Source organism: Dipteris shenzhenensis, chromosome 22 (genome assembly GCF_047967505.1).
Source record: "Dipteris shenzhenensis isolate YYH24624 ecotype China chromosome 22, Dip_SZ_1.0, whole genome shotgun sequence".
In the NCBI taxonomy this organism is placed as follows: Eukaryota; Viridiplantae; Streptophyta; class Polypodiopsida; order Gleicheniales; family Dipteridaceae; genus Dipteris; species Dipteris shenzhenensis.
Window position 1 is genome coordinate 49,593,242 of NC_141617.1, and position 24,827 is coordinate 49,618,068.

The 24,827-nt window shown below is 47.3% G+C and overlaps 2 protein-coding genes and 1 pseudogene across 4 annotated transcripts in view; 2 read left to right on the forward strand and 1 right to left on the reverse strand.

The window, feature by feature from the left end:
- LOC147888234 (glycerol kinase) overlaps positions 1 to 24,827 on the reverse strand; it is a 77,364-nt gene that overhangs the window by 14,820 nt on the left and 37,717 nt on the right. For 2 of the 3 annotated variants that reach the window (XM_087393673.1, XM_087393672.1), the window contains exon 3: positions 5,187 to 5,387. The exons of the other annotated variant lie outside the window; for it this stretch is intronic. In XM_087393673.1, coding sequence (XP_087249799.1) covers positions 5,187 to 5,387 — 201 coding nt within the window. The remainder of the gene's footprint in view (positions 1 to 5,186; positions 5,388 to 24,827) is intronic. 3 annotated transcript variants of the gene reach the window in all.
- LOC147888235 (uncharacterized) lies at positions 1,382 to 4,139 on the forward strand (annotated as a pseudogene).
- Positions 11,085 to 20,585, forward strand: LOC147888236 (uncharacterized). The gene is made up of 2 exons (XM_087393985.1): positions 11,085 to 12,724; positions 20,536 to 20,585. Exons 1-2 carry the CDS (start codon positions 11,128 to 11,130, stop codon positions 20,583 to 20,585), a joined length of 1,647 nt encoding a protein of 548 aa, XP_087250111.1. The 5' UTR covers positions 11,085 to 11,127.

Below are 24,827 nucleotides of genomic sequence, written 5' to 3' on the forward strand. Positions count from 1 at the left end.
ATTGGCAGGCTGTAAAACGCATCTTCCGTTACGTGCAAGGTACAAAGTCTTTTGGCTTGATGTTTCCCAGGGGGGGTGACTTGCAGATGCATGCTTACAGTGACTCAGATTGGGCTGGAGACTATGATACTAGGCAGTCCACCAGTGGGAATTGTTTCTTTCTAGGACATGCTTGCATTTCTTGGTTGAGCAAGAAATAATCTACAGTGGCCACCTCCTCATGTGAAGCTGAGTACACGGCATCTTTCACAGCGACAGTTGAATGTGTTTGGCTGCATCGTTTGTTTGCTGATCTTCGTCTTTCATTAGAGGGTCCTTCTCCGATTCTCACTGATAGTCAGAGTGCTATAGCAGTGGCCATAGTTACTATCAAACGCGTTTGATTGGTTTACCAAACGTTTGAAAAACAGGCGTTTGGAAACTTCAATCAAACTTTGCTTTCAATGCACAAGTTTGAAAATTTTCAAACGTTTGAAAAAGCCCACGTTTGAAAAAACTCAAGTTTGAAAAAACTCACGTTTGAAAAAACCCTAAAGTCATAAAATATGTGAATTCGCCTCTTTTTCCACGCCCGTTTTGACGCCCATACTTGCGCAACAGCTTCCGTACCTCCTGCGTTGGAAGCGACCCAAGCCCTAGGGTAACGGGTTGCATGCTGCAAGCTGCAGCCTGCTCTAGTCTTCTACAGCCTTGAGCCTACAGCCCAAGTCATACAGCCCACTGGTGACTGCTCTACACGCTACTCAAGAGTCAAGACTAGAGTCTAGACTGTAGGCTCTACTGGACTGCGCAGTCCCAGGCTCTAGCCCCCCCATGCTGAGTTCTCTCCTATAAGGTAATTTTCTTGCTGCTGTAACCTGTTATAACCTATCTTTGAAGCTTGAAAGTTGGCAAGTGAATGCTACAGCTTGTTGAAACTTGAAAGTTTAAACTTCAAGCTTCACTTATAAGTTATAATTATTTTTATTGTCTTGTTTGAACTTTGCAGTCTGGAATCTGCAGATAGCTTCAAAGTTCAGACCTTAGCCTTCCATTACTTTCAAGGTGCAATTTGCAGATATATCATATACGTTACAAGCATCCCTGCAGGCTGCAAGCTCTAGCCTCGAGTGACGAGTCTCAACTCTCGAGTCTCTACCTCCTCACTGCTCATGTAGTTTTAACTTTTAGTCTTTTAGAGGCTTCAGCCTTCAAAGTTCAATACCTCTATTTGAATTTTGCAGCTTGCTTCTTTAAATCAGCCTTCAACCTATTACATACAGGTTACAAGGAAGTGGCAGTTATTTTGAGTCTACTAATTTCTAAATTCTAACTGCATTGTACTTGTAATTTGCAAATTGCAATGTCTTGCAGTTTCAAGTTTCAACTTTCAGCCCTCATCATGGGTAGGATCAAAGGAGTTGAGAGGGAGTATGTTGAGATTGAAGGTGATTCTGGAAAGGGGACAAGTGGAATGAAGAGGTGCAAGTGTGTGTATTGTGGTCATGGTTACCAAGGAGGGCCACATAGAATCCGTGGACATATTCTTGGCAGTAAGTCCAGAGGAGTTAACCCTTGCCTAGCTCCTCCACCTGATGTGGTAGAAATATGCAAGCGGTTAGATGCTGCAGCTGGTGCAGCAGTTTTGGTAAAAGATGATGGCGGTTTTGTGGAGATGGAAGGAGCTTCCAATATTGGGCATGAAGCGAGTAACAAGCGGCATAAGCTTCCAACCTATGGGAGCAAGCAACATACTCTTGTACAGTCTTGGCAAGTGGCTGCAAGAGAGAAGGCCATGAGTACTTGCAGGAAATTCTTTTTTGCGACGGATTTGTCTTTCAATTTAATTCGTAGCCCTTTCTTCTTGGACTTTGTCAAAGCAGTTGGGGAGGTTGGACCTTCATGGAAACCTTCTTCATATGAAACCTTCCGCACTAAAGACCTTAGGGAGGAGGTGAAGTCCATTAAGAAGGAGCTTCAAGTGGTGAAGGAGAAGTGGCCAAAGTATGGTTGCACAATAGTGTCCGATGGCTAATCAGACGCTAATCAGACGCTAGGAGGCGACCACTTATCAATTTCATGGTAACTTCTATCCATGGGAGTATTTTCATGAAAGCAGTGGACACTAGTGGCCACTTAAAGACAGGTGAGTACATCTTTACTATCCTAAAAGAGGTTATTGAAGAGGTGGGGTCAAAAAATGTAGTCCAAGTTGTCATGGATAATGCTTCCAATTGTGTGCTTGCTGGAGATATGCTTGAGGAGGACTATCCCCACATTTTTTTCACTCATTGTACTTGCCATTGTCTTGACTTGCTATTTGAGGACATCGGCAAGTTAGATTGGGTGAAGCCTGTGCTTGACATAGCACGGATGATTGTAACATTCATCACAAGGAAGCAAAGAGCTTTACATATGTTCTGCTCTTTGAGTGAGCATGAGTTGTTAAAGCCTTGTGACACTAGGTTTGCCTACATGTACATAGTTTTGGGCAATTTACTAGATGTAAGGCAAGCATTGAGGAGGATGGTTGTAAGTGAAGAATGGACAAGATGGCGGACCTCCAAAACAGAAAAAGGCAAAAAAGTGGAAAAGCATGTCCTTGACAATGCATTTTGGGAGCAATGCCTTATCATAAAGAACTTGTGTGCTCCCATCTTGAAGCTTCTCCGTCTTGTGGATCGAGAGGGTGCAACCATGGGATTTGTTTATGAACTCATGGACAAGATGGTGGAGGAGCTTGATGCCATGAAGAATATTTCAGCGGATCGCGTGAAAAAAGTACACGACTTATGTGTGTCAAGGTGGTTTTTTATAAGTCACTTGTAAGTTGTAACTGTAAGTTGTGGTATCTTTTTTGTGCATTTTCTAAGTAGATACTTGATAGTTATTAGTGACTCATATACATCAATGATATTTTGTAACTTAGGTGGAATATGATGCACTCTCCCTTGCATGCTATTGCATTCATCCTTCATCCAGTTTGGAGAGGCAAGGGTCAGGAAACTGATCAAGAGGTGCAAAGTGATTGGATGACCACCATTGAGCGGTATAGCAAAAATGATATGGAGCTGCAGGTAAGGCTTAAGTGATATGTATGGCACATGCTTCAGGATGCATTTATGCAAGCTATAAGCTGCAGCAAAGTTTCTTGAATTTTAATTTCTGGTTGGAACTTGGGACTTGTTGTTGGCCATTTCAGGCCAAATTGATAGACCAATTGAATATGTATCGTGATTGTGAGGGAGCATTCTCACATATGGCTGCAAAGGACAAGTCACTTATGGCCACAGGAGTGAAGTGGTGGGAATCTTTTGGAGCTAGCACTCCATAGCTACAACGACTAGCCATCCGCATCCTTTCACAGGGTAGTAGTGCCTCTCCTTGTGAAAGAAACTGGTCCACATTCTCACTTATCCATACAAAGAAACGGAATTTCTTGAAGCCCGCACAGATGGAGAGATTGGTATATGTGCATACAAATCTCCATCTCACAAGAAACATCAAACAACGGGGTTTTCTCAAGATGGAGGTGAGTGAAGTATTTTGGATCTTTCAAGTTTCAATCTCCTATCTCTCTTGGCTATTTTAAAGCTTCTTCAAGCTAGAACATAGAAGATTAAAGGCTTATTTTTCTTTCAAATTTCAGGTCACACTTGCTATGCTTGAGAAGCAACATGATGTGGATCGCTTACTCACATTGGAGAAGTTGCGGGCTGAGCTAGAGGCTGAGCAGCCAATCACCACAGTGGATGTCGATGATGGGTTGCTTGATCTGGACGAGGAGGATGACGAGGATGAGAATGAGGACGAGGATGAGGATGAGGATGAAGACAAGGAAGAAGAAGAGACCCAAGACATACCAATGGAAGCAATAGCATAGATTTGTTTGTTTAAAGCTTTTAGATGCTACCTACTAGCTACGAGCTATTTAGTAACTAGTTACTAGCCTTGACATGGGGACAAAATCACTTTCAAGTTTCATATTTTGCAGCTTGCAAGTTCTAACTTGTAAGCTGTTTTTTTGAGAAAGTTTAGTATTTGACTTTGTAATTTTGTTTTCAATTTATGGGCCTAAGTGCCAAGTTCCAAGCTTTGTAATTCAACTCTTTGAGAGTCAAAACTCAACATGTGACTGGTTTGGCAGTGGTAACTTGTAACTTGTAAGTTTGTAAGTTGTAACTGGTTTTTGCTTTAGAAGTCTGAATTTTAATGAAATTACAAGCTTGTTAAGCTGTGTATTATTATTTGTAATGACACTCTCAAAATATGCAGCATAGCATATTTTTTTATTGAAATTACCATATTTAAAAAACCCACATTTGGAAACTCTCCCTCATTTTTTCAAACTTATCAAATGTTTGGAAACTCCAAACGTTTGGAGCCCCCAAACGTTTGATTGTAACTATGGTAGTGGCAAAGAATCCTGTGTTTCATGCTCGCACAAAGCACATTGAGGTTCACTATCACTATGTCAGAGAGAAGTTGCATGCAAGAGAGATCAGTATGATCTATGTATCGACACATGACAATGTTGCAGATATCTTCACCAAAGCACTTCCACGTGAAAAGTTTGAGGCATTTCGCAGTGCCCTGAACTTATCTCCTTTTGGTGATTGATCATTTCCTTGTACATGACATTGGCACTGCAGGGGGGTGTTAGAATTATTATTATATTCTAGCAGTGACCAATGTAATGTAATAAGTAGGTTAGGGGCACTTTTTCCTATTTAGAGGTTTTTCCCCCTAACCACAGTTAGTTCACTAACTACGGTTAGTGAAGGATAAGGTTTTGTCACTTAGACAAAACCTTTCCCCTGCTTTTGTATTCCTCACTTCATCTATTGTAAACTTACGCTCAGCACTCTCTTGCTCTCTCCCTCTTTCCTTCAATAGTTAGCTTATAATACCTTCAGAGATGCTCTATGCACTCCCAAAGAGATTCGTTGTGCATTTCCTCAACTCTCTGGTAACTCAAAAGTGTTGTCCTTATAGCTAGCTTACAATAATTTCGAAGATGCTCCATGCACTCCAAAATTATTATAGCTAGCTAATAATAATTTTGGAGATACTCTATGTACTCCCAAGTGATTCCTTGTGCATTTTCTCAATTCTCTGGTACTCAGAGGCCTATGAGGCCTCTTGAGGATGTTGATATATCTTTCTTCCTTTCTCTTAATATATGGCATTAGGCAAAAAAAATTTACCTTGACTTTTCCATTGCCCAAGAACTCACAATTTGAAGCAACAGCAGTATCAACATTTATAAGCCAGCCTGCCCCCAAAAAAAAACCGCCGTCTTCCATAAGTCTCATCTCACTCCATAGACCCTTTGGCAGTGGCAACACATTGTTTGGAACATCTCTTCTTTCAATTTCTGAAACCTCGCCTGTGAGTTGAATACTAGCCTGAAAAAGGAAACCAAGTAATCTTAGGAGTTCTTAGGACCACAAATCTCTCTGAAATGCAAAACTAAATTACATGGCAATGGGTAAACATAGTATCCCAACTAATGTTTGAACAAGCACCAACTTGCCATTTGCCTCTCTCTCTCTCTCTCTCTCTCTCTCTCTCTCCATGCGCACACGTGCACACACACACACACATGTGAAAATATAAGCCTCAAATTGCTCTACAATGTGAGATTTTTCTACCTAGCTTTAAGCGCACTATTGAGTCCAGGAAAAATGAAATTTAAGACATCTACGTAGGAACTCTAGAAATCCAACCGAACTATCCTCTATACTCCAACACAAATAGGCATGCCCATTTGACAGTTGCTTGAATGGTTCCCTAACATGGGAAAGATCCTGATACAAGAAGCATTTCTTGTTTTATATGCTGTACATAAGCAATCTCTTTCCTCCATCCACCCTTCTCCACTCTTAGATTAGATACCGTGTTAACAAGTGACATCCTTGTAGGCTTTCTTGGGCATGAGTTTTAGGAGGCATGGTTGGCTCTCCCCCAATAAAGCTCTTTGTATCGAGGTTTTATGTCACACACAAACACACACTCACAGAAGGGGAGCATGAGGCAAAGAAAAATCAACATTCCAACTCAAATTCGTTGAGTATCTCCAAATCCTTGTCAATCCTAGGGTGTCTTAGAATTAGCTTGGCAATGCTTCCAAATACCGAATGGCTATCAACATCTCATGTACCGCATTGAGGCCACAAGCATGGGCCTTCCATAAATGCTAAGCCAACAGGAACTATGAGATAGATCCAATAATCCACGAGTAATGCTGATAACAGCTCTAAGAATAGCTGTAAGATGTTCTAGGACTGTCTATGAGACTAGTATTGTCTGGCTAGCTTGTGTGCCATGTCCAAGATTTTGCGTTGGCGCAAGCTCCTTCAAACGTGATCCTAGCTGTTAGTATTGAATGAAATGACATCAATACCATGTTTCTCTCGACATTGGTTAAGTGTGTCTTCTTCACTCTCTACTTCACCTACTGGGTATATCTTGCATATTCTGTCTTCACGGGGAGCCTTCATTTTTTTCAACTACTGCTTTCAACTTCTAGATCATGTGAGATGGTCCTCATTCTGCATATTATTATTCTCTTGAAGACTGAGACATCGTCTTTAAGATAATCTTCTTTTCCATATTTCAGCGTCAGCTTGATTTCTGTTTTCTTTCTTGGTTCATGCAGCTTATCCAAAACATTTTCTTTGTTACCAATTCTCTTATTCCTCCCTCTTTATTAGGGAGATATATGGCATTTATCCCCAAAAACTCCAGCCGAGTAATCCATCTTTGTACCAGTCATTGTCTTTTGTTGCATCCACAGCTGTGTGTGTGGGAGTCTATTTGCATCCATCTTAGCCACTGTGTTAAGGTAGTGAATATGCTTACATAGTGCTTTCCCTTCCATAGGTATCATCCCTACCTCCGCTAGCATGATGGGGTAAGGAGTTTTTCCTCGCTCAGTCAGCCCTTCACCTCTGGAGTCCTAACAAAAACTCAGTAGAAAGGCCCTTGCATAAATGGATGCTGAAACCGGCCTCTAGGAAGCTAAAGGGCAGTAAACGGTAACTAACTTGACATCCACGCTATTCACAGCCATAATGCATTTCCAGCCACTTCCATTAGGAAAACAATTTTAAACACACTAAAAGGGAGGCTACAGTGCCCCTGCTCAGAAACCGAATGCAAGAGACGCAGATTGGCCCCAAATGCTTTGGCGCCCCTTTCGGTACTTATTAAATTCTTCTGACAATGGAAAAGTGCTTTTACAACAAGGGCTCACTCCCTTGCACTCTGCTTCACTGGAAAATCCACTGTCAAAGCCAATTCTGTCTTCAAACTGCATCTAATCCCAGCACACACTAGAACCCATCTCCCAAGGCAAGGCTAAGGCATGTTACACTATTTGTGTCCACTGCAAAGCTGTCCAAAGCATTCCACAAGGCATCCAGCTTGCTCCAAAGGGTTTGGCAGTCCCACAAGCCAATGCCAGCCTCTCAGGGCAACATTGCAACAGCACAGATCTTTCAGTAAACTAAAGGGCAGTAAACTATATCTAACTTAGTGTTCATACCATTTACAGCCACATTGCATCATTTCCAGTCACTTCCATTAGTTAATTGCCACTGATAAACAATCTTCTAAACACTTAAAGGGAGGCTAGAGTGCCCCTACTCAATGGAACCAAACACGAGACACCACACTGGACCCAAATACCTTGGCGTCCCTTTCAGTATTTATTTAATTCCTTTGGCAGTGGAAAATAATGTTCTTACACCAAGGGCTCACCCTTGCACTCCGCTACACTAGCATTCCACTGCACAAGCCAGTACTTGGCTTCAAAATGCATCCAATTCTAGTGCACCCACTAGCACCCCACTGCCAACTGCCAGGCAAGGCTAAGGCATTTCTCACAACTGTGTCCAACAAACAGTGGCAATGCATTGCACAAGTCCAAAACAAATGCTCAAACAGCCTCAAGGCTTGAAATGCATCCAAACTGTCCCTCTAGGGGTCTGGCAATCCCACAATCCACTAACCAGCCTCTTAGGGCGACAATGCATCAATATTGCTCTCACACTGAGCAAATGACCTCAATTCTACACACTGCCCCTCTGGCTCCAATCTGGTTACACCCTTTGTAACTGGGTGTCCAATCACAGCCTATATGGCCAAGAGGGGGCTTCCAACAAAAGAGAGCAATCATAAACGTCAAAAAGACAAATGAACTCCAAAAGTAAGTCAGAATATCCATACCCGCTGTCCATGGCAGAGGGGCAAGCTCTGTCTTGCACCTATCCTCTCTCTAGGCCCCTAGGGGTGTAGAATTGGCTTCCAATCAAGGGGAAAAGAGAGAGAAAGTGAGGATAAAGACTATGAGAGCTGAATAGAGAAGGAAGAGCAAGTTAATACATTACAAATGGCCGAGACCGATACAACCGGAATAGACTTCCCTTTGAGTTTTGCATCCAATGCATGGTTTTCTCTCAATGAATCAAGGTCATGTTTTGTTTCTCGCATCCAAAAGAGCCCCCACTCTGTAGTGCCAAGGTCTACCCAACAGAACATCGCATCCATTCAAAGGCATAATATAAACCTCTTCAGTGTCCACATAACTCTGAATGTGCATGTGTAGCTTGCCAATTATCAAAGTGATTGCCTCACTGTGCCCAGGACAAGCCATATCTACATCACAAAGTGGCCCCATCTCTTCTGCTTTAATGCCCAATTTTCTAGCCAGCTCTTGAGAAACGAAAAATGGCATGGACCCTTGGGTCAAAGAAAAACAAGGCCATCTAATCATAGATCTTTTCCCATGCTCTGCATAGCTCCTTGGCATCACATTCTGCTTGTCTCCATCACATTTGGCATAAGGCCAGCCGTGGGCATTGGCCTCTTACCCTTCTGATCCTCTGTTTGCTCACCCTGCTCCCCTGAAGGGTACTTCCTCTTTCTGTTTGGACATTCAAATGCTCTATGGCGCTCTTCCTTGCATAGGTAACACTTGTTTTCTTTCTTGTGTCATCTTTTGCCGAGGTGGCACTTGCCTTTGTCCTGCAACAAATCATGCCTTGGAGGGCTGTCCAAACTTCCTAAACTTTTGGGGGGCTTCCTGGTTGCTGCCCTTGAAGCCCGAAGTCCCCCCTTGCAAGAGGGCATATGCTGTAGTGGCATTTTCAATAAGCTAAAACATGTTAGAAACTCTTGTTTTAGTGCAGTAGTCCCGTATTTCCTTTGGCAGCCCACAACAATACTTCTCAATCTGTTCTGACAGCTCCACACGCCTGCAAGAACTCACGGGCAGCAATACTTCCCATAATTTCTTATTGTACTCTTCCAGGTTCTTGCAATTTGCTGCATCTAGCTTGTGCCAGGATGCCATAATATCCACCTCAAAGGTGGTGGTGAGCCAAGAAGCTGAAAATACTTGCTTGAACTCCACCCATGTGGCAGAAGCTCTACCCTGCAGAAGTAAGTTGGTCCACCATTGAAGTGGATTGCCTTTGAGAAATGTGGCTACCTTTCTAATCTTTGATGACTCGGTGAAATTCCACCAACATATACTGCATCAAACTCACAAAGGTCAAGGCCTTCAGCCTATCTTGCATATATAAAGCACTTCAAAACCCTAAAATCTGTAATGAAGGTGGGAAAAAGAAGGATTTTAAGGGGGTAATAGATGGGAGAATAGTAAAGGAAATGTGGGAACTGTGGGGGACTATATAAGTCAACCCAAAAGGATTGTAAGGCACTTTTTGATGTGACATCTAATCCTATCTACGCTCCTTCTTGCTACCTACTGCCTACGCTCACACTCTCTCTCTCTCCCTCTCTCTATCCCCTCAGCCTTCTCTCTCTTCCTTTCTCCTTCCCCTTCTCCTCTCTTCTCCTCCCCTCCTTTTGCTATTCTCTCCCCATCTCCAAATCTGCCCTTCCCCCTTCTCTACATTGGTATCAGAGCACCGCTCTCTGGCACCTTCGTTTCCCCTTCACTTGCAAATCCCCTTTCGAGCAAGCAAACAGTACCAGCGCTCCACAGCAACCCACGAGGGCATCCACGAGACCACAGCCCAAGCGCACGAGAGCCCTCCGACCATTTTAATCTGAAGCTCCACACGGCTGCCACCGATGGCCTCGAGCTGCCCATCACCACAGCCTCAAGCTACCCGTTCCGTGATTCGTCGGAGCCCTGCGCCTCCCGTCGCCGTTCGTGAGTCGCCGGAGCCCATCTTTGTTCGTGGCATCTACACCCTGTAGTCTCCTACGCCGCACCGCCTCCGAACCTCGTCTCCTCCCCGTCGCTTTCTGCTCCGCCAGTCGCGCGCCCACGGTCCTCCCCGTCGCTTTCTGCTCCGCCAGTCGCGCGCCACCTCTGCCGCCCTGCAAACCTTAGTCTACAAGGTCCTAGACTTTAACTAGGGTTAGTTCAGATAGGGTTAGGTTTAGGTTTGGTTGGTTAGGTTAGTTTAGGTCTAGTTAGGTTAGTGATTGGATAAGGTTGGGTTTAGTCAGTTTGGTTTAGTTGAGACTACCCTAGGTGTCTTAGTTGTCCTAAGCTACACACACACACCAAAAAAAAAAAAAAAAAAAAAAAAAAAACCTCTTTTAGGGTACTCCTACAGCCCTATTCTGGGCCTTTCTAAGCCACCTTCGTGGCTCATTTTGAGCCCCCTTCCCAGCCTCTTCATCGAGCTTTCTTCGACCCTCTTCAACGACTGCAATTGAGCCTCTTTACTGACACCTCGCGAGCCTCTACATCGAGCCTTCGACACTTGGCACATTTTCCTCGTGTCACTCATGGCACCCAAACGTGCACCCCGGTCAGATGAGTCATCTCAGCACGGTGACGATGTTGCTCAGCAGGAGCAGATGCCGGTCCCAGAGGGTGCATCTCCTTCACAGCCAGTTTCTGCTATGCCTACCGACACACAGTTTCTAGATGCATTGGCCTCGATGCTTCAGGGGGCTTTTCAGCAGATGGGTCAGCAGTTGGGGCAGCAGCTCACCACTGCTATGGCTATGCACGATACAGCTATCACCCAGATGGGTAAGAACCTTGGGCAACAGATCACTACCGCCATCAGTATGCACGATAAGGGTAAGCAGCCCGCGCCCTAGCACGGGGATCAGTCGGATAGCCAGGGTGATTTTCCTGACCCACACAGGGGATTTATGGCTGATGGCCGTCGCACTTATGATGTTGGTTCTATGCATGCACCCCAGCATGGGGATTATGTTGATTTTGGTGATGCCTTGCCCGTGCCGCCGAGCACTTCTCTTATTGATTTCAGGCCTCCATTTGGCTCGCATATTTCATTGGCTGAGCCGTCCATTTTGGGCCGGCCCATTGGCACATTTTTGCCAACGGCGAGCATGCCTGGATTGGGTGTTGGGTTTCAGGGCAGTTGGGAGAGGGGCCAGTCCTCTTCTCAACCTTTTTCTATGCCACCCACCCACCGAGATGTTTATGGCAGGCAGACTCAGCAGGGATTGCATGCTTCAATGACACCTCCTGTTAATACATTCAGTCAGACTCAGCCTGCGTATCAGGGAGGTAATGCTTTCAGTCAGACGCACTTTATGCATCAGGGGAGTGGCTCTCCTAACCAGCATGATGCTGGAAGTGGGCAGCATGCAAACATGGATGATGTGCTTTCAGATGCCTTACGTTCATATAGGGCTTTGCCTGAGGATGTTCGTAATGAGATGTCCTTTTCACAGTATGTGAGCTTCAAGCGTGAGTATGCTGGTAATCACTATAGGAATAACGCAGCCAAAGATGTGAAAGATAAAATCTCTGTGCATAAGTTTAAGGGTGACACTCGTACTCCCAATGAGTTGGAGGAGTGGCTCACGAAGCTTGAAGATTATTTCCGCTTCTACCCTAAGAATGACGAGGAGAGAATCATTTTTGCTGGCATGCATTTACAGGATTATGCGCATACATGGTGGCGTTACATGCGAGAGTCACCTCAGAAGCCTACCACCTGGAAACAGTTCAAGGAGCTTATGGTCACGACCTTCGTCTCGGCCCTGATCCTTGAACAGTACCTTGCTGAATTCTATGCACTGTCACAAACAGGTACGGTCCAGGAGTACTTGCAGCGTTTTTGGAGACTTTCTTTGTTTGTACAGGATATTTCTGAGAAAGGGAAGTTGCTGCGTTTTATACAAGGCTTAGATCCCTCTCTAGCTGCTGATGTGAGAGCTCACAATCCTCTAACCATTGAGCGAGCAGCCCAGCTTGCTGAGGTGTTTGAGCCAAAATATGCTGGCAAGTACAAGCATGTGTCACATAGCTTCTATGGTACTGCTTATGATGCTGACAGGAAGACAAATTCTGCTGATTGGATTGATAAGAAACCAGCAGCTGCTTCCTTCCCACGATATCCAACGGTTTCAGGAAGTAAGATGCCATATGCAAAGCCATACAGGCCCATGGATGCAAAGACAGGTGTCAAACCCAGCGCTGGTTTTGGCAAATCAGAAGTTAAACAACATTCCAGAGCCATAATGGACAGTAGGAAGAAGGCAAATTTATGCTTTAGGTGTGGAGAGAAATGGACACCTGAGCACCGAGATGTGTGCAAAATGAAGAATGTCAGCTCAGCCAAACTCAGCATGATAATTGAATTATCTGATGATGATGAAGTGGCTGATGTAGGAGACCCCCATGATGTCTCTCATGAGGAATTGACAGGAGTTCATGATGTAGATGAGTCTCCTGACACAGATGCCACAAAGGGGACTGCTTTTCCTTTTGATCCGGGTGGGGCTATTGAGCAAACCACTCATGTGATGCATGAGATTGATATTCAGCCTACATGTAGCAGGAAAGGCCATAAGCCAACACTCTCTGTGTTGGAGCATCAACCTACAATGCCTTCTCCTGTCAGAGGTGATGCTAATGGTAGTGTTCCTGTGGATGATGAACAGATTTATTGGGATGTCCAGCCTACACTGTATACCATCTCACTACATGCCTTGATGGGTGCCAAAAGTGCTGACACAATCAGGTTGAAGGGAATGATTAATGGCAGATCTGTCCATGTATTGGTAGACAGTGGTAGCACTCACAGTTTCATTAATTGTAGAACATTGAAAAGATTGGGATTAGTTGCTACAGAGATAGACCATGGTCTGAAAGTGGAGATCGCGAATGGACAGCACATGATCAGCAGACATTGTTGCCAGGATGCCAGGATCAAGTTTTCTGATCATTATGAGTTTGCAGGTGATCTTTTGGCATTGGATATGGGACCCATAGATGCTGTCCTGGGTTGTGATTGGCTGAAATCCCTGGGGACAATCAGTATAGATTTGAATGCTTTATCTCTTGAGTTTTGCCACAAAGGTAGAACTGTTACATTGCAGGGCATTGTGAATCAGAAATTGCAGGTCATTTCAGCAAGGCAGCTAGCTAGGGAACTCAAGAACGAAAGTGCCATTTATGCATTGAATGTCTCTGTACCTCAGGAGGGTGGTATTCCCCATGTGGATAATTGTGAAATGCAGAAATTGCTCTTAGAATTTGGGGATGTGTTTGCTGATATGCCATCTCAGTTGCCCCCAAAAAGAGATGTTGATCATGCCATAGTCCTGGAACATGGTAGTAAACCAATAAACAAGGCCCCGTACCGACTCTCTAAGGTTGAACGGGAAGAAGTGGCAACACAGGTGCGAGATTTGCTTGAGAAAAACTTCATTGCTCATAGCACCTCGCCATTTGCATCTCCAGTACTCCTGGTGAAAAAGAAGGATGGCTCTTTTCGTATGTGCATTGATTACAGAGAATTGAATAAGACCACCATTAAGAACAGGTTTCCTATTCCCAGGATTGATGACCTGCTGGATGAACTCAAGGGTGCTCAGTATTTCACGAAGATTGATTTGAGGTCAGGTTACCATCAGATCAGGATGAAAGAGGGTGATGAGCATAAGACTGCCTTTCGTACAGAAAGAGGATTATATGAGTTCAAGGTGATGCCTTTTGGTTTGACTAATGCACCAGCCACCTTCCAGGCACTCATGAACAAGATCTTACACCACCTTCTTTTCAAATGTGTGCTGGTATTTTTCGATGACATTCTCATTTATAGTAAGGATGCACAGGAACACATTGACCATGTCCGACAAGTGCTAGAAATCTTGAGAATGCATCAGCTTTATGCCAAGGCCAGCAAGTGCACATTTATGGCAGAGGAGGTTGAATATCTTGGTCATGTTGTAAGCAGGCACGGAATCAGGGTAGACCCAGCTAAGGTGAAATGCATTAAGGAGTGGCCGCAGCCACAAAATACCACGCAGCTCAGAGGTTTCTTGGGTCTTGCTTCTTTTTACAGGAGATTCATTAGGCACTTCGCCAAAAGGGCTGCCCCTCTCACTGATTTGTTGAAAAAGGATGCCTTCCAATGGTCAGAAGCAGCACAACTCAGCTTTGATAACCTCAAGAATGCCCTTAGCAATGCACCTGTATTGGTGTGCCCTGATTTCTCACGGTCTTTCATTATTGAGACGGATGCCAGTGGCAAAGGTTTAGGGGCTGTCCTAAAACAAGAGCATGGTGTGATTGCTTTTGAGAGCAGGAAGTTTAATGCCAGAGAAATGAATTATCATGTTTATGATCAAGAGATGCTAGCAATCTTGCATGCTTTTGCAAAATGGCACCACTACCTGTACGGTAGCAAGATTAAGGTCAAAACGGATCACAGGACACTCAAGTACTTCTTAACGCAGCCTAATTTATCCATGAAGCAGAAGAGATGGCTGGCTGCAGTTCAGTCCTATGATTTTGACATTGAATATAGAAAGGGGAAAGAGAATGTGGTTGCTGATGCCTTGTCCAGGATGTGGTCATGCAAACTGTCTGCCATTTCCACGCTTCATCAAGAGTGGATAATTGGGATTCAGGAGGAATACATGCAAAATTCTGATGCAGCTCCTATTTTTATGGAGTTACAGAGTCCGTCCAGCCAAGGACATGTTCGATTTCAGCTCCGCAACGGACTGTTATGGTGCAGGGACAGAATTTATCTTGTGCCAGACTCCAAGTACAGGTTGATGGTATTACAGGAAATGCACTCATCCCCTATGTCAGGGCATACGGGTATCACAAAAACATATGAAAAAGTCAAGGAGAGCTTTATTTGGGATGGTTTGTGGCGAGATGTGGTTAAGTTTGTCAGTGAATGTTTGCCCTGCCAACAAAATAAAGTGGACAGCCGGTTACCCGCAGGCCTTCTGCAACCGCTACCCATTCCTGAAGGCAAATGGACTCACATTGCCATGGACTTCATTACAGGCTTGCCTTCTACAGATAAGGGTTGGGATAGCATATTTGTGGTGGTTGACAGGATGACTAAGCAGGCCCATTTCATACCGACTAAAACTCGGTACTCCGCTTCACAGGTTGCCTGGCAATTCATTGAGTATGTGTTCAAGCACCATGGTTTTCCTCAGGAGATTGTCAGTGACAGGGATGCTAAATTTATGGGTCACTTTTGGCAGGAGTTATTCACTGCAGTTGGTACTTCCCTTGCGCCTAGTACTGCTTATCATCCACAGACGGATGGTCAATCAGAGAGGGTGAACAAGTGGGTGGAGGAGTATCTAAGGCATTACTGTCATGACACGCAGAAGTCTTGGGACAAATGGTTAGCATTGGCTGAATTTTGCTACAACAGCACCAAACACCTCTCTATTGGCATGAGTCCATTTGAGGCTATGTATGGATGCAAAGTGGGAATGCCTTCCAAGGTTGCAGACTTGGCTGTGAAAAATCAGCAAGCAAGGAATGATTTGGAGAGTATGAATGCCCTTCTGCAGTTGGCTAAGAGGAATATGCAGGATGCCCAAGCCAAGCAGAAGAAGTATGCGGATGAACAAAGGAGGTACTTATCTTTTGAAGAAGGGGATTATGTGCATTTACGTCTCCATAAGAATCGATATTCCTCGCTGAAAGGTAATACCAACACAAAGCTTGCCCACAGGTATTATGGCCCCTACAAAATCATCCGCAAAGTTGGGCAGGTAGCATATCAGTTGGAACTACCCAGTACCTCTAAGATCCATAATGTTTTCCATGTATCCTTGCTGAAACCACATGTCGGACAGCATGTCCAGGTTCTTCCTGAGCTGCCTCCTATGGATGAAGAGGGCCACATAATCTATGTGCCGGAGCAAATCAAGGGCTTCAGAGATCGTGTACTCAGGAACAAAGCCTACACAGAATACCTCATCAAATGGAAAGGTTTAACGGAAGATGAGAATTCTTGGCAACCTGAGAGCATTGTGCAGGACTACCCCTATCTCCTACAAAGCTGATCAGTTTCTGTTGTATCCTTCTCATCCAGGGCACCCTCTTGGAAATTTTGAGGGCAAAATTCTTTGGGAAGGGATGGCTGTAATGAAGGTGGGAAAAAGAAGGATTTTAAGGGGGTAATAGATGGGAGAATAGTAAAGGAAATGTGGGAACTGTGGGGGACTATATAAGTCAACCCAAAAGGATTGTAAGGCACTTTTTGATGTGACATCTAATCCTATCTACGCTCCTTCTTGCTACCTACTGCCTACGCTCACACTCTCTCTCTCTCCCTCTCTCTATCCCCTCAGCCTTCTCTCTCTTCCTTTCTCCTTCCCCTTCTCCTCTCTTCTCCTCCCCTCCTTTTGCTATTCTCTCCCCATCTCCAAATCTGCCCTTCCCCCTTCTCTACAAAATCCCTCATTTCTATGGCACGAGTTAAACAAAGTGCTAGACCCACTGGACGCCGTTTAAACACTACCCATTGTCCTCCTCACAACGCCATGGCCTCCGAACACACTGCAAGCACCAGTGGCCAAGAGGGCAATGATCACCAAGGATCTGAAGGCGGTTCTCATCATCAGGAGTCCAAGCAACGCGAGTCCCCACCATCCGACTCTCATGGGGGATCCCAGGGATCTCAGCACCATGAGGAATCCCAGCACGATGAAGGATCCAAGCACGATGAGGGGTCCTCTCAGTCCTTCCACACAACTAATCGTGGAAGTAGAGAGGTCTCCCGAGAGGGGCAAAATAGTCCAGTCAATTCCATTGAAAGTTCCAAACTTTACTACAGCCCCACTTTCTTTGAAGTCTTTCAATTTGCCCTTGGGTGCAACATTGTCATATACAAGTGGCTGCAAAAATGGAGGTGCCATTGCCTGTTCCATGCTCTGTGCATTACTGCCACTCCCCATGGCTAGGTTGACCATTCCAAGTCCCATTCCCTGCATCTGAGGCATATTCATTCCACCACCCATCATTCCAGGCATTCAAATTTGCATTCCGGGCTGGACTGGTATGCCTTTTCTATGATATGATGGCAGGTAATGCAAACATGATGCATGCCAACATTGTGATCCCACCAACAGCCCACAGAGTACCCTCGAAGTCAAAAATCAGCAAGGCAATGTGATAGAATAGCCCTAGAAAGCCTCTGGCATGTGCAACTCGGCAAATCCTCCCCCATGAAAGCAAATCGAGTTGCCTGCAAGCTCCAAACTGTCTGGAAAAGTGCGATTTTGATAGGCGCCCTGCTTGGAAGGCTTCTTTAGAAGAAGTGTGATACAAATTTGGGCCTCTGGTAAGGCATGCAGCAAAAACGAACTGATCTGGAGGCTCTTGGCACAGAAAAGAATTTCGTTTTTGAGCATCTGGCAGCCCGCCCCATCAGGTTCTTGCAGTGGAACCCAGGGGAGTGGGAATGGATTGATGAAGGGCACCGAGAGAGAGCATCCCCTTCTTTCGTTACACAGTCAGAAATGCCAGGAGATTTCAGATTACAGTAGAGGTTGGAGGCCCTCCAGAGCTGCTCATTGGGATAGTTTTCATATTTTTGCAGAGGTGCATAAAAACTTTTGGAGGAGGCTCTGGAAATCCCTCAGAAATAGAAAGATCACTCTCTTCTTTTGGCTTTTAGCCACCATGCAGCAAGCTATTGTAGAGACTTTCAAATGGGTGAAATAGGAGCTTGTGAAGGCCACCATATCAGCCATCCTCCTGGAGTAGTAGAGCAAAGAGCCATTAAGACTCTCAACATCAAAGTCTGGGGGATTACCCGCACCTCCGCCACTCCCATCAATGATGTGACCAGCTTCATTGCTTCCAACCTGGGGGTCCCGAAGCATGGGATCCAGGATGCCTGGCACATAGGGCAGGACCCTACCTGAGAGCATCCTCTTATCATCTGATTTAGGGACACTCAAGCTCGCCTTGCAACACTACGGAGGCAATCAGTTCTACGGGATCATCCCCAAATCTACTTGGATGAGGACCTCACACCTCTTCAGGTAGGGGAGAGGTGCACCCTTCTACAACAGGACATTGCTCGCAAGCAAGGAAGTGGGCAACGGTTTGACATGGGCAGCTTCTGATAGGCCTGTGACAGGCAATTGGTGGCTCCCCTACATAGAGGGGGATGGGGTCTATGAGATTCAAAGCATCGAGACCCCAACCCGCACTGTTTGGAACTATAATGGTACCTTATGGTCAGATCCAGGAAATTTCTCGCAGTCTTACACAGAATGCTATAGAGTTTTTTATATAGAGACCCGTTAGAGCCCCAAGCGCTCTTTGCCTATAGTCAGTGCATACACATGGAAGGCAGCATACCAGGACGAGAATCGGGATATAGGTGGAGTGCAAGGATAGGGAGGAGTGGTAGTACAATACAAATCATACGATCTCCCTTAGATTTCTCTTGATTCGAATCTGATGCCCCTCTCAACAAGACCTCTTCATCAAAGTATGCTACTTCCCCTCGGAGACCTTACACTTCGCTAGAAACCTACACAGGCTGAGACTTTGCCATACGCATCCCTATACCTGAACATCATGGATTTCTTGAGCTGCAGGAAAGTCCTTGTTGGTGACTTTGACGCGAGGATGGTCACACATCAGCTACCACTTTGGATTTTCGTGAGGATTCTATCTTATTGCTAGATGTTGATGAGCAAATCGCAATACGACAGAACTCAATCACCCTCCTAGCAAGTAGAAGCAAGCTGCCTACTATTTTTTACTATCCCAGACTCCCAGCTAGAAATAGCCACTTTTGAGCATGTGGCTCTTTTGGAAGTTGGACTTCTACTTTTGCATGTCCTTTCCCCTTAAAACATGGAGATTTTTGCACTCTTCAAGAATCTGCCACAAATTAAACACCATAAAGCACATTTCAACCATTAAAGGTTAGTCGATGCATGTATTCGAGTTCTCTCGACTGATCCTAGTCCTCTGTGGGGCCTAGGCATCCCCACCATGCAACTCAGCCAAAACAATAAAAAAGATAGAAACTTTTGTAATTGATAGAAGTCAACTCAATTTGACCGAAGTTGATACTCTTTGACCGAAGTCAATACACTTTGACCAAAGTCCAAATAATATATTTCCCCCTTTATTTCTAGGGATCAATATGGCTTTGTGAAAGTGCCTACCCGCAATCTAGGGCATAATAACACCTATTACTAAAAACCTAAGCAGCACTAATGTCCCGATAAAGGGGCTCACAAGGCAGCACTGCCCTCTTTCAACACAAAAGGCTTAGTCAAAGTCCACTCAGAGCATGATCATTGAGTTTTTTTTTTTTGGCAAAAAGATTACTTCATTAAGTATGAATGAAAGCCACAAGAGCAAGCTCAAATGCAAGAGTACATCATGTCATGCATGAGAGAAAAAACAGCTCAAAAAGAGCTAACAAAAATCCAAGGTGGAGGCTGAAAATGCCACCTCAACCCTGAAGCAGACTCAGAGAAGAACGGAGATCCTCTCCAAACTCTGAAAAAAGTATCTCTCCTGGCTGTAGCTACTCTGGAGGATGCCTGAATGCTCGCCCAGACGGCCATCAGCGTGTGTATAGTATCAGTCCATATACTCGCCATAGACTGGGAAGGGTGAACTTGTGAACCCTCCATTGCCTCCGTACTTCGCCCTCCAAATATACCAAGCTGCAATGCTAGCCAGAATCTCCTAAGTTACGTCTACCGAGGCATGAGCAGCTCTGAAAGGAGTGAGAGGAACATCCTGGAGAGAGCATGACTCCACAAAGTGTCATCGTGTAATGAAAGATGAGTCTGAGTCATGTCCCTCAAAAAACACCTGAGAGCCAGTAAGATATAACCATGCCACTGATCCCTAGGTCATGAAGAAGGGTATTTTATGAAATATGCAAAGAATCTTGGCAACACCCTTCCAGATCGTCCTCGCCTGTTTACACTCCCAAAGGCAATGCTGAACTGACTCAACTACTGTGTGGCATTGAGGACAAGATCGACGAGAGGAAGAGGTCGGCTAAAAAATCATACTCGTCTTGGTAGCGGAGATATCCCTCTCCTTGAAAAGATTCCTCCTATCAAGAGGAGGGAAGTCAACTTGGAAAAGCACTCCCACACCTGCAGAAGGGGAAGCTCTATCCATGGTGATCTGAACAAGGTGATCCCCAAGAGTAGAGGGTACAAACTACTCCTCTAACTCTAACTCTCCCATGTCTGCCAAACTGCCCAAACTACAACTGGCACACGTGTGCAGAGGGTCTGCCAGAACTGCCCGAACTACAACTGGCGCAGGTGTGCAGAGGATCCCTGCGGATGAAGGAGTAGAAGCTATAACCCCCTAGCCTCTGTCAGGAGGTAAAGAAGGTGAAGCAAACGAGAAAAGGGGCTCCTAATGGGCCTCGGCCAAATAAATGTCTCTAGCATGGATTACGGGCCTGGGATTCGGCAATGAGTTGCTCCAAAGATGGAATCTCCTTCACAGGAGCATCTGAGAGGACAGGAGCATCCGCACAAGGAACTAGGACAAGATATCTCCTGCTTGTAAGGGAGGGTCCGTGGTGCCGTGAGAAGCCTCCTGAGGTGGAACTGGCTCAACAACTCTGACTCGCACCCAACAGGGGACGACATGAACAGGACGTGCTGATGGTCTTGTTCGCGTTGTAGAAGAAGGTCCAGATAGGAAGCTGAAGGTCCTGGGCAGCATGAAGCATACAACAGTTGTTGGCTCCTGCGAATGCTCCCACCCCCCCGCTCCCGTCTACCCCCCTCGCGCTGCGCGGCCCCCTCCCCCCTTCCCCTCCTCCCTCTCCGCCGCCTCTCTACTCGTAGCCGCCGCGCCTCCCTCCGTCCCCCTCTCCTCCTCCGCCGCCCGCCATCCGCCCCCCCTCTCCTTCCTTCTCCGCCCCTCCATCCTTCCTCGCCTCCCCCCCTCGCGTTGCGCTACCACCCCCCCAACCCCTTTCCTCCCCCTTCCCCACCTTTGCGCCATGCTGCCACCCCCCCCGGTCCCCTCCCTCCTCTCCTCCTTGCTTCCCCACCCTCCCTCGTGCCGCGCTGCCACACCCTCGCCTCTCCTCCCTCCCCTTCCCCGTCCTGCGCCGCGCTGCCACCCCCCCCTCCCTCCTCCTTTCCTCCCCTCCCTCGCCATTCTCTCCCCACTCTACCGCCTCTCCTCCCCCCGCTTCCTCGTACATCTCCATCCGTGCCTCTTTCCTCCCCCGCCTCTGCCCCATTCCTCCCTCCCTCGCCTCTGCCACTTCCTTTCCCCTGCCTTTTGGAGCTTTCGCAGTTTGTCGGTGCGGTATGGCGGCCGTAAGTCCGGAACCGGTGGCCCAGATGGACCCCCCTCCTCCTTCAGCCTACCGCATAACACTTACAGAGCATCAGGTCTCCTTGGTGAAGCAGGCCGCCACTGACTTTTCCCAGACGTCCGTTTATGGGAGTCTCATTGGCTACGCCCCTTCACGAGCAGACATCAGGGACTGGTTGCAGTCCACCCTTTACCTTGAGGACAGCCACATTGAGGAGGTCACACTCATGGGACATGGTATCTTCTGGCTCAAGCTCTCCTCAGCATAGGCTGCGAGCGATATGGTCAGACGGTCCCCTACCTCTGTGGGTGGGAAGATCATCCTTATGGTCCCATGGTATTTTTTTGCCGAAAAAACAGTGCTAATTATATTACTTCGAGAACAAGATACAAGAGGTCAGCATTGTAGCTGACGGGCTGCGTTCACAAATCGGACGCAGCCCAAAAAGGTAACAAAAAAGTAAAGCTCTCTCTCACGGAGGGATAAGGCGAGTGTGAATGAACAGCCAGAGAGGTGGTGAGTAGCGCCACTGAAGGCCCTGCGAAGTCTGCTCGAAGAAGAGGCCCTGTGTGTCCCAAACCCGGAGGAAGCGTCTCCGCTTCTCCCGACCGGCCCGGGAGTCCCCCTGTATCTGTCCCACTGGCCTCTGAGGGTATGAATAATCTCGCTCCAAATATCAGTCATGATCTGGGCAGTCGATAAGGAGGTGCCACCGAGGATCTGCGCGCAGCGCGAGGTCCAAATGTGCCATCCTGCGATGCTGCTAATAATCTCCCAGACTGGCTGCCTCTCCTGAGCTCCTGTGTCAGCCTCTACTAGGTGCTGCGGGATACTCTCGAGCGGCCCCCACGTCCCCTGTGTGATAAGGAATGTGGGGTCCTGCTGACATGCCTCGAATAAGTGATGAAAACCAGATGCGGTGCTGCACCAACAGAACGCGCCCCAAGTGATCAATCCTAGCTCCGGTGCTGCGCGAGTAAGAATCCCGAAAGTCCACCTCCACACTTCCTGGGTGCGAGTGCAACTCCACAGGCAGTGTTTTGGTGACTCCTCATCCTCATGACAGATCTGACAACATCCGTCCTAGCCTATCTGCCGCAACCAGCTCCCCACTGGAAGACCTTTGTGGGCAAGAAGCCACAGGAAGTAGGAGATCTTCCGCGGCCGCCAGCTCTCCCACAAGGCCTTCCAGAAGGCCTGCAAAAAGAACCTGGAAATACCCTGTGCATACCAGCTGGGCCGCTGGGTGGGAGGGCGGCTCTGCATCCTCCCAAGAACTCGCCTGCCCAATGTCGTGCTGTAGGCAAAGAAAGAGGTCGGCCCCTGACCTGTCACAATCTCTGGCCATCTCCACTCTCCTGGGTCCCAATCAAGCTCTGACAAGGCCCGCCCCTCCCAGAGCCAGAGTCGCCAAAGCTGCAGCTGATCCTGCTCTATGCTAGGATCGGTCTGCCAAACCTTCCCCATGAGGCCTACGACCCGAACCCTCTGCCATGGGAGTAGGGGGTCGATGAGCGCATCCTCTCTCCTGAGTCGTCCATCCCCCATAACCGCGAAGAAGGAAACAGAGGAGTCGTCCATCCGTCCTGCGACCACCAATGGGATGCCACGGGGGGTGAACTGTCCCAGCCAACGGTCATCACCAGGCATGAGGATCTGAAGCTCAGGTGGAACCAACCAATCAGCTGGGATCGCGCCGTCGATCTCCGTACGTCTCGCCTGGGCTCCACGGGCACCTCCAGCTGCGTCTGTGAGATCAGCCGTCTCCAAATGTCTGTACGTGTCCCTCCAAACTCGAAGGGACCGGGCTGGCCTCCGCATCCAGCCATCCCACCTGATGTGTGATCTCTCCCCCAACTGAAGGCCCTCGGCATCTCTGACCTGATCATTCCAGATAAGCGGCTGGCGATCGATCTCCTCCTGACAGCTAGGAGGGGACTGAATGAGACTGAGGCGGAGCCGCCTCCAAACCATGAGGAGGCTACGAACGAGTGGGGAGCGGGGCTGAGTGAGTGGGACAGAAGTGAAGATCCACCTGAGGGACGGAAGCCACTCTCCACCTCGGCGCGGGACACAAGAACCGACCCCCTGCTGAAGTAGCATCTTCCACGTCTGCCCCCCCGGGGTCAAACCGCGGATGACTAGCTTGCCTAACAGGGCCTGACTCTGAAGCTCTGGATCGATGACCCCCAGGCCACCCTCAGCCTGCGGAAGAATGACTGTCTGCCAAGCAACCCTGGCTCTGGTATCTCTCAGGCCATCCTCCCCGGACCAAAGGAAGTTCCGAACCAACCTCCTAAGCTGTGCCACGCTGGATCTCGAGAAACACCAACAGGAAGCCACATACCAAGCCGTGGCTAGGAGGACCTGGTTCACTACCAGGGCACGACCTGCAAGGGAGAGCTTAGCAGTGCTCCAGAAAGCCAGCTTCCGTCGGATGGAATCTAGCACCGGGAGAAACTGCTGAGCTGGTGTGATATCCAGGCCGACCTGAAAACCAAGATATCTAGCTGTCTGTCCTCGCGGGATCCACCTGAAACCCAAAAACCTCCCCCACTGAGAGCACGCCCCGGGGTCTGTGAGAAAACCAACTGATTTGTTCCAGTTGATTTTTGCACCAGCAGCCGAACAGAAGACCTCCAGGGCCATCCTCACCCTCTCCAACATCATCTCATCGTCCTGGACATACAGGGCTGTGTCATCCGCGTACTCCGAGTCCAGAAGCTCCGTGTCCTCCCGGAGTGGAAGGCGAACACCCCTGATCCCAGTAGACCTCGCCCGAAGGTAGTATGTCATAGCCTCAGCGAAGAAGAGAAACAGGTAAGGAGCAAGGGGGCAGCCCTGACGCACTGATCTCTCCAGACTAAAACGCTCACCCATCCTGCCGCCAATGATGACCCTGCTAGAAGCTGTCCTGTACAACGCTGAAATACCCTGAATCCATCCTGCTGGGAAACCTAGTCGCTCCAGAGTCCCCTCCAGAAAGGACCAGTCCACTCAGCCCCGGGCTCGGAGGAGCTTCGGATCCAGGCCCTTCGAGCCAGAGCCCTTCTTGAGGAGACCCTCCAGCGCCATTCAGAGTTTTCCTATCACGCCTCTCTCTCCTTCTGGGCTCGGAAGGGTGACGGGATGTGCAGGGAGTTCTTCAGGACGCATGGCCAGAGAGCAGCAGGTGATCAGCTCGGAGTCTCAGGACAGCGGAGGGGCACATCGTTACGGATCCGGGTGAGGTCTTGGGATTGGCTACCGACTTCTACAGGACCCTTTTCCAGC